The sequence below is a fragment of the Metarhizium robertsii genome (genome assembly GCF_000187425.2).
Source record: "Metarhizium robertsii ARSEF 23 chromosome Unknown MAA_Scf_2, whole genome shotgun sequence".
Lineage (NCBI taxonomy): Eukaryota > Fungi > Ascomycota > Sordariomycetes > Hypocreales > Clavicipitaceae > Metarhizium > Metarhizium robertsii.
This window is the reverse complement of record NW_011942160.1, coordinates 4,729,253-4,743,962: the sequence shown is the minus strand read 5'-3', so window position 1 is coordinate 4,743,962 and position 14,710 is coordinate 4,729,253. Positions and strand designations below refer to the sequence as shown.

The following is a 14,710-nucleotide window of genomic DNA, read 5'->3' as shown; positions in this document are numbered from 1 at the left end:
AAAAAGCAGACTTGGACGTGCATGACCAGGAAAGATCCCGTCAGATTGGTTGGCGGTCGCGTGGGGCTCGAGCCTGACGACCCTCGTGTTCGGATTCGAGGCAGCAGGAGGGATTGGGGACAAGGAGCAAGAACGTTTAAGGCATTCAGCAGAGACAAACAAAGACGGGGTTTGTCAGAGAGAGAGACGTCAACTCTTTCTCAAACAAGTCGGACCACAGGTGGGTTGAGTAGGTTAACAACTTGATGTTCTGGTGAAGACCACAACAATCGCATGGATGAGACCATCATCCATCCCAGAACAGGCAAACAAGCAAATTGGGTGGCAACGCGCCGTGGTGCATCACGACTGCGTATTCGTATTTTGTATCAAGTCTTATCGATATCGCAAGGTGACAGCTGGTTGGCTGCCGGAAGACGGGAAGCACTACTGGAGGTGGCACCATTCTCGAGCCACCCAACCAGCAGTGCTGAGAAAGTCTGCGCATTCTCGTGCAGTCGGTTCCTCGCAAGCCGACAGAATGGCCATGCTCCATCGGAGGGGCGATCATGTGCGATCTAGCACGGGCGGTACCTACCAAGTACCAGGCTGTGCATTTACCGCTCCAGCCACAACCAAGGGTACCTGGCAGGGTCCTCGAAGAACTTCTCTGGGTGGCGGTTTGATTGCATGGTCCCCTGAGAATCTACACTAATCAGGCCAGAAATGAACGGGTAGCAAAAAACATGTTAAATGAACCGTGATAAAATCTCACACGTCCCCCACTGTCGCGGTTCCTCAGCTCAATCAATCATCTCTCTTCCTTGTGTGTCACTGTCTGTTTTCTTCTCATACACCTCTTGCGCATTGTTGTTTTCGCGCATACCCCTCATTCAGCATTCTGCTCTTTTTGTAATATCCTGCTTCCGACGAGACACTGCTTGTCTCGTCTATCGTCCCTATGGACCTGGTGTGAGTTCTGGCCGTCCCTCAACATGACCCCTTTTTGTCGAAAATGACAAACCACGGCAATGCTAACAAGAGGTTCAATCTCGCAGCAACTCCACCGTTGGCGCCCTGAACCAAACTCAGGATTATTTCAGTGTCTTCGAGGAGGTCTCCAAGTACAATGTTAACCTCAACTATTTCGAGCGTCTCTGGGCAGTACGTGCTGCTCTCGCCACCGCGTCTCACTCATGTTCCCCTGGCATATTGACATCTTCGTGAGCCATTGTTCGGCGGATACGATTGCTGACCAACTGATAGGCGTGGTATTTATATATGCAGAACGATACCCTTGCGACCGGCATCATGAGCTTCGTCATGCACGAACTTGTCTACTTTGGCCGCTGCCTGCCCTTTATGATTATGGATAAAATTCCCTACTTCCACAAGTACAAGATCCAAAGCCAGAAGATCCCGACTTTGAAAGAACAGTGGGATTGTGCCGCCATTGTCCTCATCAGCCACTTCACCGCCGAGCTTCCTCAGATTTGGGTGTTCCACCCCATTGCTACCTATTTTGGCATGGATTACGGCGTGCCATTCCCATCTCTCCTGAAGATGGCCATCCAAATTTCCATCCTATTCGTCATGGAGGATACCTGGCACTACTGGTTCCATCGAGCTCTGCACTACGGACCTCTTTATAAGGCTATTCACAAGATGCACCACACCTATTCTGCTCCATTTGGTCTGGCCGCCGAGTACGCTTCGCCTATTGAGACTATGCTCCTCGGCATGGGTGTCGTTGGTTCTCCTATTATTCTGCTCTCCGTCACCGGTGACCTTCATCTCGTCACCATGTATGTCTGGATCATCCTTCGTCTCTTCCAGGCCATCGATGCCCACAGCGGCTACGACTTCCCCTGGAGCTTGCGCCACATCCTGCCCTTCTGGGCCGGTGCCGATCACCACGACATGCACCACGAGAAGTTCATTGGAAACTACGCCTCCAGCTTCCGCTGGTGGGACTTTTTCCTAGACACCGAGGCCGGTCCCGAGGCCAACAAGAGGCGCCGTGAGCGAAAGCTCAAGGCTATCAAGGACGCCAAGAAGGAGAATTAACTAGTACAATTTGCCAAATGTCGGTAAATTTTGCAGTTTTTTTTCTCCTTCCAAAATCTCAACGATGATAGGTATACGTTCAGCGCGTTGATAGGGACGGCATCTCTTGGAGAGATGGCGCATGGCAGGAGAAGAGAGACCTTGAAAAGAGACGTCGAAAACAACTATAGATTAATGGTCATGCATATCATGCGGCCCACGCCCAGTCTTGAAGGCGTTCGCTATGGCGTTTTTGGGAAGTTGCGGACTGAGTTTGGCATTACATGATTTTATTGTATATATAATATTTGGTTGTGGCATGCCCGCGGGAGCCCTTAGATGAAATTAGTTAATAATTCTTACTCAGCCGTTCGCTTGATTGATTTGGCGACCCCTTGAACCACATTGAAGCAAGTGTGTCTTCAAAATGGCGTACATGCAACACGAAGCTCGGACGGCATAATGTACGATGCCATTAATGTTCGTACAAGGGATCATTATACGGCCTCCAAGTGCACCAAGATCCAACTGATTCCCTTCACAGCGTCCGCACGACCATTACTTCTCTTTCCTTGGCGTGCAGCAATCGCCCGAAGAAGAGGAAGCCTTGTCCGCAAGCCCCTTGACCTCACGGCTCGCAGGCTCCGGGTCCAGTTCCCCAAAGTCCTTGGCAAGGGCATCACAGATCCCAGCCAATCTGACATCCTTCTCCGACAGCCCCAGGGGATTATGCGTCGTCCACCGAATAAACGTAGTATTATAGACCTGCGCCCTCGTCCCATCAGACCAGAACTTCTCACGGAAGGAACATCAAGAAAACGCGTACATTTGACCATTCGGGATGGTGGTTCTTGAGTTTACACTGCAACGACACGGCAGTCATGAAATCCTACACCAAAGATATTTCAGCCACTGGTCCGGGTTTTCAGAGCTCGCGGCTGCAGCACGGCATACCCATGTCTTGGCAAACGTCTTGAACTTGAAGCTTCGTTCTAGGGCCTTCCCCTCGGAAGATAGCGTCCATCGGCCCCCGGATGAAGTTAGGAGAGGCGCGAGCGCTGATGCGGTGGAGGTTTCGTCGGTGCCGGGCGAGAACCTGGGCTGCATTGTGGAGTATCTTGCGGAGGGGTGGGTGCGCGAGAGAACGGTGCGGGTGAGTGTTGTTCCTCGCAGTAGGCGGGACATGATATCGATGGTATAGGATGTCGGGGTTGATGTGGTGTGGTTCAAGTTTGAAAGTTGGGATGGCTGGTGGAGGGAGAGAGTTGCCATGTTGGGAGCTCAAGGGTCCCGCACATGTCGTCCATCTCATTTATTGCTGCTTGAGTTGATGCACGATATCTAGTCATCACGAAGAAACGCCAAATCGTAAAAAAAAAAAATGAAGCCTGAATCTCCATCTCATTCGGTAAATTGGTTATGTGAAACTGCAGAATGATACGCCATGGTTTCGATCTCGGCAGCTGTACCCGTCTCCGCCAGCCACCTCGACGAGGTTACACGGCTTGCCAAACTCGCAGGGAGGAGAGCAACCGTCAAAGCTTGACTTTCCAACTCCAAACATGCTTCTGATTTGAGAAGGAAATTAGTATTTGCAATCCATGCTCCAATTGAGCACTGTCCTTCCATCACCGTGGCCCAATTGCACTCCCTCAGACACTCCGATATAAGAGCTACCCTATCAATCCACCACCAACATGCGAGTCCCAATCCGCAAGCAAAACCTCCCAGAGTCGCACATCGACGTGGCCGCACACAAAGACGAGTCCACCACAACCCTCCTCTGGGCGCAGCTCCTTATCCCCGGAAGAGGCGAGCCCATCCAAAACGGCGCCCTCGCCATGCGCGGCGGCAAAATCGAGTGGGTGGGCTCGTTTCTGAACCGTCCCTCCAAGTACCATGACATCAACCCGACATATGTCCATGTCCTCATGCCCGGCCTGTGGGACTGCCACGTCCACTTCGTCGCGCTTGACGTTGCGAGCTCGGTGTCCGGGCTGGTGGGCTTCCTGCCTGGCTTCAGCGCACTCGCCGGCGCCATCACCGTGGATGATTTGAAAGCCACCCTGAACGCGGGATACACGTCTGTCCGAGAGCTCGGCGGCTACGGGGGGGATGTGTGGCCCGGCGTACAGAATGGACCGCTCGTGGGCCCGAATATCTACTCGGCCATTGGCATCATGTCCATTACCGGCGGACACGGGGACGAACACAATACCCCCCTGACAACCGTGGTCGAGGCCATGACGTACGGAAGCATGCCGCTTGCAGTCTGCGACGGCGTAGAAGATTGCACAAGGATGGTCAGGAGAATGGTCCGCCGCGGCGCCCGCGTCATCAAGGTGTGTTCCAGCGGAGGAGTCCTCAGTCTGAACGACGACCCTGAGGACCGGCAATTCTCCGACGCAGAACTCAAGGCCATTGTCGAAGAAGCAGGCCGGAGTCGGCGCGCTGTTGCCGCCCACGCCATTGGCAAAGCAGGCATTCTCGCCGGCCTCCGGGCTGGCGTGAAAACTATTGAACACGGCATGTACATAGATGAGGAAGTTGCCGACGTCATGGTCAAGCAGGACGCCATCTTCGTCCCTACGCAGCACATTGTCCGGGTCTTGGCCGCTGACTACATGGACCAACTCCCGGAGCCTAATAAGCGGAAACTGCTCGGTCTGATCGACAAGTCCAAGGAGTCATACAAGCTTGCCATCAGGAAGGGCGTCAAGATCGCTCTGGGGACAGACATGGCGAGCAGCGATCGCAAATCGAGGCTTTCGCACGGTCATAACGCAAATGAGCTTGTGTATGCGGTTGAACTGGGGATGACGCCCTTGCAGGCGATTGAGAGCGCGACGGCAAATGGGCCGCTAACGCTGGGTGGTCTTGCGCCGCTCAGTGGGCAGCTGAAGGAGGGATATGATGCGGACGTGATTGCCGTTAAGATGAATCCCTTGGATGATATTAGTGTGCTTACGAACCCGGAGAATGTTACGCATGTCTGGAAAGGGGGAAGATTGTTCAAGTCTACTTCGGATAGGTTGCCGCCTGTGTGAGGAGTGTCGACGGAAGAGATGGAGGATGTTTGGTGATGAGGACGTGTTACTGATACTTTGAATAACTTTGAAAATTGTAGACATAATTTACATAATTTACAGTACTCCGTTCAAGTCGTATTTGCGGTTTCGTGGCGGCGTGCTCGGATGAATCGAGAATCAAGTAATTCTGGCAACTACTGAACGATTTCTAAAGGCTTCAGACGGGATTTAAGCCGTGGGCAGAGTTTAGATATGACTGGGTGAGTTTCGTGCTGGCCGAGCTCTTGACAGTGTAGAGTGATACACTGCACTGGTATAAGGCATTGTATCTTGTCAGGCCTTCGTTGATATGATGCAGGGTACCAAGGCATCTGTGAACGGGTGTTGATGAAATAGCAGCATACTGCAAGAACGCCTTTTCCGCCCCAGGCCGAATACCTATGCGCGACATATCTACTTTACCAAGACTCTATCGGACATACATGCTGGTTCCTTTCTGGGCTGTGTACCAGATAACGCATTGCAACTCGTCCAGCCGACGGAGCTGAAAGACTGCTGGAGGGGGCGGGAGGTTGTCACCCTGGTTTCCGGTGACTCCGGCCTCGGGTAAGTTTGGCGAGACGAATAATCTACCACTCCGGTAATCCGTAATGGCAGGTGGGTGACATAACGCCCAAAGGTGCATGAGAACGTCTGTTGCTGCCAATACATTCGGGCACTACCCGAGAGCACGGGAATGACGGTGTGTAAACAAGGATGGGCATCAGACTTGTTTCCAAAATGATACATATGTATGGTGGCGGTTGTTTGGGTTTGTCCTGATAAGATGCGCTGCTCGCTTGGTTTAGTTGAAGTACCGTGAAGCAGCTGTATGCGGCTGTGGTAATAGAGTGATTGAGTGAGTAAATCATACTTGACCCGTCGCACACTTCGAACTTGCTAACCGCAGACAAGGCATATTCCTCATCTGGTACTCCGTAGAATCAGGTAGTCTCGAGCTGGTGACCACAGGACAAGTTGTTGACCCGCTTTTTTAGCGTTGGCTGTTGTCAAAGTTCTCTTGTTGCTGACAAACCAATATGTTGGATGCTTTGCCGGCGCCGCCCGGCGAACAGAAAGTCTCCAGGAGACTAGAGAAGCAGCGCGACAGATAGTCCAGCAGGGTCATGGAGGTGTGTGGTAATGCCAAGAAAGGAGGGCTAAGCTTTCATCTTGATATTGGCGCTGGCATTGGTTGGGCATTGCTCGGAAGTGAGACGCGAAACGTACTGTTGTTTCGTCGTCCGGACATAACTGGGAACAACAGGGAGGATGGAGTTGAGACGACATTAAGCAGCAGCTGTGCTCTCTGGTCGTGGACGCCCCCCATGTCGTCCTTGGGTGGTGGTCCACCATGCTTAGTTGCATCTTCGAGTCCAGCCACGCAATGCTTCGTTTCCGGCGGCGTCATCTTATTACATAAGCCGATTCCGATACTCCGCTACGGAGTACTACTGCCTGGCCCAACGAGATGTTCATGGAAGCTGCGACTGCGCCTTGTGCATGTGTGTGTGTGCCACCTACCCACCCAGCCCAAAGGGCAAGAAAGGCTAGTCCGCACCTGCCCATCCCCGGGGTCCTCTTTTTTCCCACCACGTTCACGTCAGCAGCTTCGACTCTTGCGTACTCCGTTCCCGTAGTATGTAATCCTCGCCTCGCGCATCTCGAATGCTGAGTCAGAATATCCCATCCAAGCAATGCAGCAACCATCGAGTTCTGGGAATCAAGGTAAGTCAGCAAGATCATCTTTCCCCCTCTGTCTTGCGCACGACCGCTGTGCCTCTTTTTTGGACGTGTGTGAGCACTTGCACGCCCGCCAACTGCATGGTTTCATTCCTGCCCGAGGCTTTGTCGGAATTGCATCACCTTTTCCGCCGTCGCGCGAGCTGCCGTGTGCTCCTTGGCCGAGGCTCGCCGTCTCAGTCAAGTGACGAGCAGCAGCTTGGGGCTTTGCACACCCATTTGCTATTTGCTTGGTGCTGCAGCCTCTGGGCAACAGCCATACTCAATTGCTGCGTTTTGACTTTTATTTGGAACGCCAGCACGGCTGTTGCCTTGCTTGGTCGGCTAGGCTCTTCCAAGTGCCAGACTGCGTGGGAGGGTTTATGGGAGAAACAGACCGAAGCAGACCTTGCTAACACGGATTGGTCTTTCTCCGAGCAGAGCAGCACTTGCGCGCACAACTGGAGCTCCTGCAGAGTCACGACGCCGAAACTTCGACAGCTTCAGGCTCGTGCGACTCGAGAAGCGCTCTTTCGCACTCTCCGCCGGCGCGAACGGCGAATGGATACGAGGAGTTGGCCGCTGCCTCACACGAAGCTGCTCGCGCCTTGAGCAAGACTCAAGCCGAGTCGCATATTCACCCAGATCTCCGAGCTACTCCAGGCCACCCATCCAACATGATGCCCATGGGGCCTCCTTCTGGACATAGCCCTGGTGGCAGTCCATCCGGTCCGCCCAATGCTTCCATAGCCCCAGCTCCGTCGTCGTCGGCTCCCGAACCTGGCGCTGCCGGCGACGGAAGAAAAGCAAAGCGTGAGCTTTCTCAGTCGAAGCGTGCGGCGCAAAACAGAGCTGCGCAGGTAGGTTTTGTCTTCTTCTGATTTGACTCTGGATCCCAGATACCGTATATGCACCAAAGAACAATTTTTTTGGTGGATAGCAGCTAATGTGGGATATAAAGAGAGCATTCAGACAGCGCAAGGAGGGCTATATCAAGAAGCTTGAGCAGCAGGTGCGAGATTACGCCGAGATGGAGCAAACGTATAAAGTCGTGCAGGCCGAAAACTACGCCCTGCGTGAGTACGTTATCCATCTTCAATCGAGGCTCATTGATACCCAAGGAGAGTATCCGCCTCCGCCGCCCAATGTGAATCTTTCCCAGTCCTCCGCCGCCCAGCCTCCTCCTGCCAGTGCACCCGAGCCAGCGCCAAACCCTGGAGTTGGAACGCCGCTTGAAGCTGTTGCCCAGGCCGTAGCTGGTCTTGCTGCCCAGGAGCAATTGGCCGAATCCCAAGGGCGATACCCCAGCCCCGAATATAAGCCTGAGCCACGCGATGAAGATAGTCGCACAGTCGACGAAATCAACAGACAACTTCACCAACAGAGCGAAGAAAACTCTGGTCGACCGGCGGATGTGTAGTATGAACTACGGTTGTGAACGGGACCCCTTCCTAATGGACTTCTTCAGGCTGTCAGCCTTTTTTTACGGAGGCGTTGTGGGATACCTGTTCTTGATGCTAAACCCCTTTCTTACTTGATTCACCATGGCGTTATTGGAGTTGGGCGATGTGATATGAAGTTGGAACTTGATGGCTGCGATGGCTATGTGAATTCGCTGTCAGTTGGTGGTTATTAAACCCAACAGGAGAGCAAGGCTCAAGAGAAACTTGTACAGCGGGTTGGTGTTGAACATATTTATCTTGCTTGAAAGGGAGTGTTGTGGAATAGGTTTTCATTGCTGGCTGGATGTTGGGAGGAAGATGTTCCCCTGGTCGCTGAACCCGACGTTTTCTATCAAGAACCTCACCATCTCCCCTATTAGGCTTCCTAGACGCCGCGATGGAATCTCTTTACATTTCTAAGTGCCATTCTTATTTCTTGATTGGTGATTCTAGTCATGTTTGTGTGGATTATTTTCTCTATTCAGTACCTAACGATTCCCCATAAATAGAATACATGACACTTAAAGCCAGCCGCATTTTGACTCCGATACCCTTCGCCGATAACAAAACCATTTAAGCATACGAGTTGCCCATATCATGCTCCTGTGTCTCCACGTTAGCCAAAAAAGAAAAAAAAAAAAAAAAAAAGGTCCCCGCCTCGTTGCACAAAGACAGGCGCAATAAAAAACGTACCTTGATATATTCTGGTCCCTTTTCGCGATACTCCTCCCTCGTAATGGTGGCTGCCTTCCATGCTGGCGTCCCTGCCCAACTCGCCGCGCCCTTCCATGCATCCAGCAAGGCATCCTGCGCTCGACGCACCTTCAACTCCGAGTCAGCAGGCAGCAGCGCCCTCAACCCTTCACGAACTCGCTCGTCAAAGTTCTGGAACATGGTGTTCCCACCCGTGAGGAAGATGTCCTTTAGGAGTGCGTCGCGGTCGGGCATCCCGCTCAGGCGCTGGTTCAGCATGTCGCCTGCGATTTCGATAATGCCCGCTTGGTCGACGCCTGCTATGGACGGGCGGAACACAATCTCCGGGACGCGGATGCGCTCCACGTTGAGATGGATTTGGTTGAGCTGTGCCTGGGAGGCTGGGTCAAAGGGCCGCGGGCCGCGTGCGAATGCGTGCAGGAGGGACTTGGACCAGTCTGATTGTGCTTCCTGAGTTTGCTCGTAGTCAAAGTCTGGATCGTACTGGAGGAGCTCCTGCTCGAGGTTCTTGAGGTTGGTGGCGAGGTCTTCTTCTTCCTGCTCGTCTTCGCTGTTGTCGCCGACGGCGATTTGGCGATATACGCCCCAGTCGTCGTCGTTGGCGCCAAAGTCATCGTCGTCTCCGCCGCGGCGACGCTTCTTGGTGGGGTTGTCGGACGCGAGGTTGGCGATGCTCTTCATGCGGATCTGGGAGGCGAGAGACTTGCGGTTGCCTAGGTCGGCTTTGAGGCGGTCGCGCTCCTTGATCTTTTGGAGGGTCTGGAGACGAGCTTGACGCTTCTCTTCGAGCCAGTTGTCGAGATCATTTTCGCGGCGTTCCTTGTCGAGACGCTCCTCCTCAGCGACTCGTGCCTTTTCAGCCTCCTTTTCAGCTTTGGCACGTGCCCGAGCGTCGTGGTTGGATTTCATGAGTCGCTGTTGGCGCTTCTGCTTGATTTGCGCCTCATCGAGCTGGTCGTCGGGGATGTCAAGGAGGTCAAAGTTGGGCTGCTCCTGGTCTTCTTCAGGGTCGCCGCCGACGTCCTTTGTGCGCGCCTTCTTGATGGACTTTTCCAGCTCCTTGACGATTTTGTCGAGTTGGTTTTCATCCTTGATCTCGTGGCTGTCTAGCTGACGGCGGATTTCCTTCTTGGTTTCGTCAACGAGCTTGGCTTGGAGATTCTTGTAGTACTCGAGATCCTGTTCCTTCTTCATCAGCTTTTCCAGTCGCATCTTGGCGGCCTGTTGTTGTAACCGACGACCACTCTCCTTTTTACGCTCTGCTATCCTAGCAAGTTCCTCCTCGGTTTTTTGAACAACAACTTCCTCCGTGTAGGGGTACTGGATGACGACGTCTCTGTCTTCCAGACCTGTCCAGTCTAGGTAGCTTTTGATTTCTTCATCGTAATTCTTTGACACGTAAAAGTGGTCTCTAATCATGTGCTCAGCCTGTGAGACGTTTAGTTTGGCGTTGAAGGCTGGGTATTTTAAGCGGATGAGTTTGAGGAGATATTCGGCGCCATGGTATCCTCCCCAGTTGAGCCGTATTGCCTGTCCGAGCATCGCTTTCGCGTTGTATACTGGGATTATGTGCGTTGAAGTGTAGGATGACGAGACCACAAGGCCTGTGTTGCCCTTGTTTTGTCGGTACGAAAAGAGGGAGTCAATGCCGTACGCCAGCGATGGTGCACCGTAGCATTCGAAGATGATTTCAGTCATTGCTGGACGGCCCTTGTTAGCTGTCAAGTTCTCGTGAAGGGTGCAGTGAGTTTTGACAAACATTTTCTTGAATATGGCAAGTTGGCGACTGCCTCTGTCATGACGATGGGGACGTCGACTCCGTCGCTTGATTCGTTCAGTCCTAGTTTGAGAAACACATAGTCCAGAACATGCTCCATGACGTCCCAGTTGCTCACGATGCCAGTGCCCGCTTCGAATGCCCCCCGGATATGGCCTCGAGCTGTCGTGTCGGCATAGCAGTCGGATCCGGCAAACGAGAAAGTCTTACCAAGCTTGCGGTCGCGATACTTGGACATTATCGGGGGTATGCTGAATCGCGGTGCCGACTCGAATGACCACCCGGCGCGAACGGCTGAAGACCCTGCGACCATAGGTGTTAACTCGACTGTGTCTTGACGGTCTGACCTGCAGATTCATCATCCATCTCACTTACCATTATCAATCACGATGGCAGCATTGCCCTTGTGTTGCTCAAACGCCTTCTTGTATCCATCAGCCTGAGGCTCAATGTACTTTTCGAAGCGAGTCTCTTTGACGGGGAAGATGTTGGCAGGAGGATACGCCTTCTCGTCTGGCCGTGGTTGCTTTGGGTCGTCTATCGCAGAGGGAGCCATGGCGTCTTTGTGTCGCAAAGCTTCAGTCGGAATCACCAGGTAGCTGCAGTAATCATGTTGAGGGTCAGCGTATCCGGCCGGTGTGGCGAATAGGGCGCCTGCGGTGATGCACTTGGCTTGCGTGACCGGCAATTGATGGGCAAGCAAAGGAATTCGAGTGTTGACGGCGCCTCTGGGAGGTCAAAAGAAACCAGAAGGGCCAATGCGAGGCTACGAGGCTGATGACGGGAGAGGCTCTCTTCTTGGTGGGTCTCGCACTATCACGCCCCTGCAAGTCACTGGTCTTGGGTCAAAGGTGAGCGGCATAGAGTGTGAAGCTTAATGTGTGTGTTTACGCGCTGTTCACTATTTTACTTTTTTATTTATTTTTACAATTTGATGGGGAAATTTGGGGTGAAATCAGAATTGTATAGATATATATGGCGTTCGCTGTCATCACATCATCTAGCCTATGACTCTGCCTGGCGCTTTCCAAGCTTTTGTTCCTCATGCATTTGCCCATACTATTGCTATGACGGCGGTTTGAGGTTGTCCGTAGCTGATGTACGAGTTAACACGCGTTTTCCAGACATGCGGCACGGATACTCACCTTCCAGATGGAAAAGAACATTTGATTGATAATTTTTAAACATTTGCGCCACCAACTCGACGTTCATGTTTTGAATATTAATTTCCTGGCTAACGTGTGAGTTCCACGCTTTCTATTCCTCATTGCTGGTTGGGGACGCCATATTTACCTGAAGGCTCTTATTCATGACAATGACTGCTTCATTTAATTTTTCCTAGTCGATAATTAGCCTAGGTAGCGCATGTCGCGTATGAACGACGAGCTGTAGCGTACCACGTTGGTCACGATGCGGGACAGCAACAAGTTCTGCTGGTGCTCATGCGGGCTTTCCTGTATTCAAGATATGTAAGACCATGAACAGGAATAATGAGTGTCAGAGAAGGAAATCTTACCATCTTTGTAATTCCTCTCAGCAATGTTATGGACTATGCACGCACACTGTTTCCATCAATAGATGTTAGCATGGTGGAGGTGGACAGTGACCACATTAAGATGCGGTGAGACGCGGCAGAACGACGACAGTATGCGACTCTAACTCGGCTTCATCACTTCTTAGCCCATCCAGACCACAACTGTGATCAAGCATTTGCAGTCGTCTCAAATGTAGGGGTCACATACGCTTCACCCCCAGACAAGCCTGCCCACCTCGTCACATTTCTCAACGCTCCTCAACATGGCCACCGCCACTCCCACTGAAGCCCAAATCCAGCACCAGCAGCTTATCGAGCAGCTCGACATCCACTCCATCCACAAGACCTTCCGAAACCAGCACTGGAAACCCAACCAGCGCCGAAACAAGAACCTCAAGGCCATTGTAGGCGATGCCTCTAGAAGAGAAGCGTCCGCTCTGGCGACCCCTCAGGAGGGAAGCGGAAATGCCACGCCTGCAAGAGATGATGGCTTGTCCACAAGCGGAACCTCTACACCTGCGACCACCAACGGTCGAGACCAGGCTCCTAATCTTGCTCAAGCATCACGGAGCCTTTCAAAGCTGGTACTTGAAAAGAGTTTGAAGCCACCGGGTGCGATTGCTTCTGCGCCGACGGCGACATATACCAATATTGAATCAGCACCGTCATTGGCTCATTCCAAGCACTACTGCGATGTCACGGGCTTGCCTGCGCCGTATATCGACCCCAAGACCCGAATGAGATACTATAACAAAGAGATCTTTGCTTTGATTCGGTCCCTGCCACAGACTTCTGCCGAACAGTTTCTTGAGGCTCGTGGTGCACATACCGTTCTGAAGTGAGCAATATACTAGTACGGACCGATACACACACTATGGCGACTGGGCTAGTTTAAGTTGGGGGTTGTCAGGGGAGTTCATAATTTGCATTGGAGACAGGCTAGGCCAAACCATGGCCAGATTATAAACTACAACAGGACATCTCGATAGGACAATGTCCGACCAACAAAGTCAAGCTTCAACTATGCATCCCCGGCCTTTCAGCCAGGGATGGCAAATGACGCTCCGGCTTAATCGTGATCGAGTTTTGCTCTCTGCCCGAGCTATGAAAGCCGACAAAGTACCGAGAATGCATGGAGACGAGCAATCTCAGTTGCCGAAGCTAAAGAGCCTGGCTGTCGGGGCAATGTGTACTAGTAGTGAAGCCAAAGTTATAGAAAATATTTGTCCAAGACTGCCAATGTTTTCGAAGTCTTGTGTCGATTCTGCAGTGCGTGATCTGAAACCACTGGTACAATACCGAACTTCGCACACAGGGTCGGAAAAAGACATGCATCATTATGAACACCGGCTGGCAAGCCACAGGTGGTCAGGTTTGGAAAGTCACTTAGCTTTCCGTGCGAACATGTATCCATAATCAGCCCAGTCACGACAGAAAAAGGTGCACAAGTCCCAGGAATCAAGGGCTTCAGCTGTTGGAAATCAAGGTATCAAACAACGAAGGTTGAAGGAATCAGTCCTAGGTCCTTCCAGCCTCGAAATTTATCTCGCCAGCAAAAAATGGACAGTGGGTCGCTCTCATTCCCCCAATCGCGCTAAACCATGTTTGTCGCACCCTCTCCCTACACCTCAGGAAAGCCCGTGCCTGACCCCAATAGCTGGAGACCCCGAACGCCATGCTGTCCATTCGTACCCATCAAGAAGAACCACATGCAATCTTAGAAGGGAAAGGAAGGAAAAAAAAAAAAAGAGATTCCCCTTTTCACACGAATCCTCATTAAAGCGCTTGCCTCGAGACCACATTCTCTATCCGAAATATCCAACAAAATCTAAAGTCCCTAAAAACGAACTGGGAAAATAAACCGCCGACCATGTCGATGTGGATGTCCGACTCTCAAAGTATGTACACGACCATGGAACCCCCTGGCACACGCGACACAGCAAGCTGGCGTCGCAAAGTGCACAACTCGGCGATGGACTAGCCAGAGCTGAACATGGAAGACGGGCGCTGACAATGTCTACAGAAATAGGGGTAGTCTTCTGCTCCGGCGGTACGTGTGCGGCGTCCACTCTCGTCGGCGCAAATGCCGAGCATTCGACAGCTAACCTATTCCACAGGAGGCCTGTTCCTCATCGGAGGAGTAATGCTCTTCTTTGATCGCGCCATGTACGTATCTCCCTTTTCCAACCCTCACGATGGTATCTAATCGGCAAGCAGGCTTGCCATGGGAAATGTACGACACCCCTCTCGCCCCCCCGAAAGACGCAGGCGACTTGCTCTCTTTTTCGAAGAAAGAAAAGAGTCAAGCAAAAGCTGATACAGTGTGTAGATCCTTTTCCTCATCGGCCTGACAATCATCATCGGCCCCCAAAAGACGCTCCTCTTCTTCGCGCGCAAACAAAAGGCCAAAGGCACAGCAGCCTTCTTT

General features: G+C 52.3%; 6 protein-coding genes across 6 annotated transcripts; 4 read left to right on the top strand and 2 right to left on the bottom strand.

Moving 5' to 3' along the window:
* Nucleotides 1-940: 940 nt before the first annotated feature.
* Nucleotides 941-2,046, top strand: MAA_05070 (sterol desaturase-like protein; the record flags this gene model as incomplete). Its single annotated transcript, XM_007823068.1, has 3 exons — nt 941-951; nt 1,038-1,143; nt 1,246-2,046. The coding sequence occupies 3 exons, from the start codon at nt 941-943 to the stop codon at nt 2,044-2,046; spliced, it is 918 nt and encodes a 305-aa protein (XP_007821259.1).
* A 537-nt stretch (nt 2,047-2,583) lies between these two features.
* MAA_05071 (pterin 4 alpha carbinolamine dehydratase) lies at nt 2,584-3,297 on the bottom strand (the record flags this gene model as incomplete). The annotated part of the gene is made up of 3 exons (XM_007823069.2): nt 2,584-2,790; nt 2,852-2,914; nt 2,980-3,297. 3 exons carry the CDS (start codon nt 3,295-3,297, stop codon nt 2,584-2,586), a joined length of 588 nt encoding a protein of 195 aa, XP_007821260.2.
* Nucleotides 3,298-3,722: 425 nt separating this feature from the next.
* On the top strand, nt 3,723-5,072 carry MAA_05072 (amidohydrolase; the record flags this gene model as incomplete). Its single annotated transcript, XM_007823070.1, has 1 exon — nt 3,723-5,072. The coding sequence occupies one exon, from the start codon at nt 3,723-3,725 to the stop codon at nt 5,070-5,072; it is 1,350 nt and encodes a 449-aa protein (XP_007821261.1).
* Nucleotides 5,073-7,495: 2,423 nt separating this feature from the next.
* Nucleotides 7,496-8,235, top strand: MAA_05073 (DNA binding domain-containing/Basic-Leucine zipper transcription factor domain-containing protein; the record flags this gene model as incomplete). The annotated part of the gene is made up of 2 exons (XM_007823071.2): nt 7,496-7,675; nt 7,777-8,235. The coding sequence occupies 2 exons, from the start codon at nt 7,496-7,498 to the stop codon at nt 8,233-8,235; spliced, it is 639 nt and encodes a 212-aa protein (XP_007821262.2).
* A 595-nt stretch (nt 8,236-8,830) lies between these two features.
* Nucleotides 8,831-11,304, bottom strand: MAA_05074 (Actin-related protein, ARP5 class; the record flags this gene model as incomplete). The annotated part of the gene is made up of 4 exons (XM_007823072.2): nt 8,831-8,860; nt 8,951-10,671; nt 10,731-11,051; nt 11,124-11,304. The coding sequence occupies 4 exons, from the start codon at nt 11,302-11,304 to the stop codon at nt 8,831-8,833; spliced, it is 2,253 nt and encodes a 750-aa protein (XP_007821263.2).
* A 1,241-nt stretch (nt 11,305-12,545) lies between these two features.
* Nucleotides 12,546-13,124, top strand: MAA_05075 (YL1 nuclear; the record flags this gene model as incomplete). Its single annotated transcript, XM_007823073.1, has 1 exon — nt 12,546-13,124. One exon carries the CDS (start codon nt 12,546-12,548, stop codon nt 13,122-13,124), a length of 579 nt encoding a protein of 192 aa, XP_007821264.1.
* Between the last annotated feature and the right edge of the window lie 1,586 nt (nt 13,125-14,710).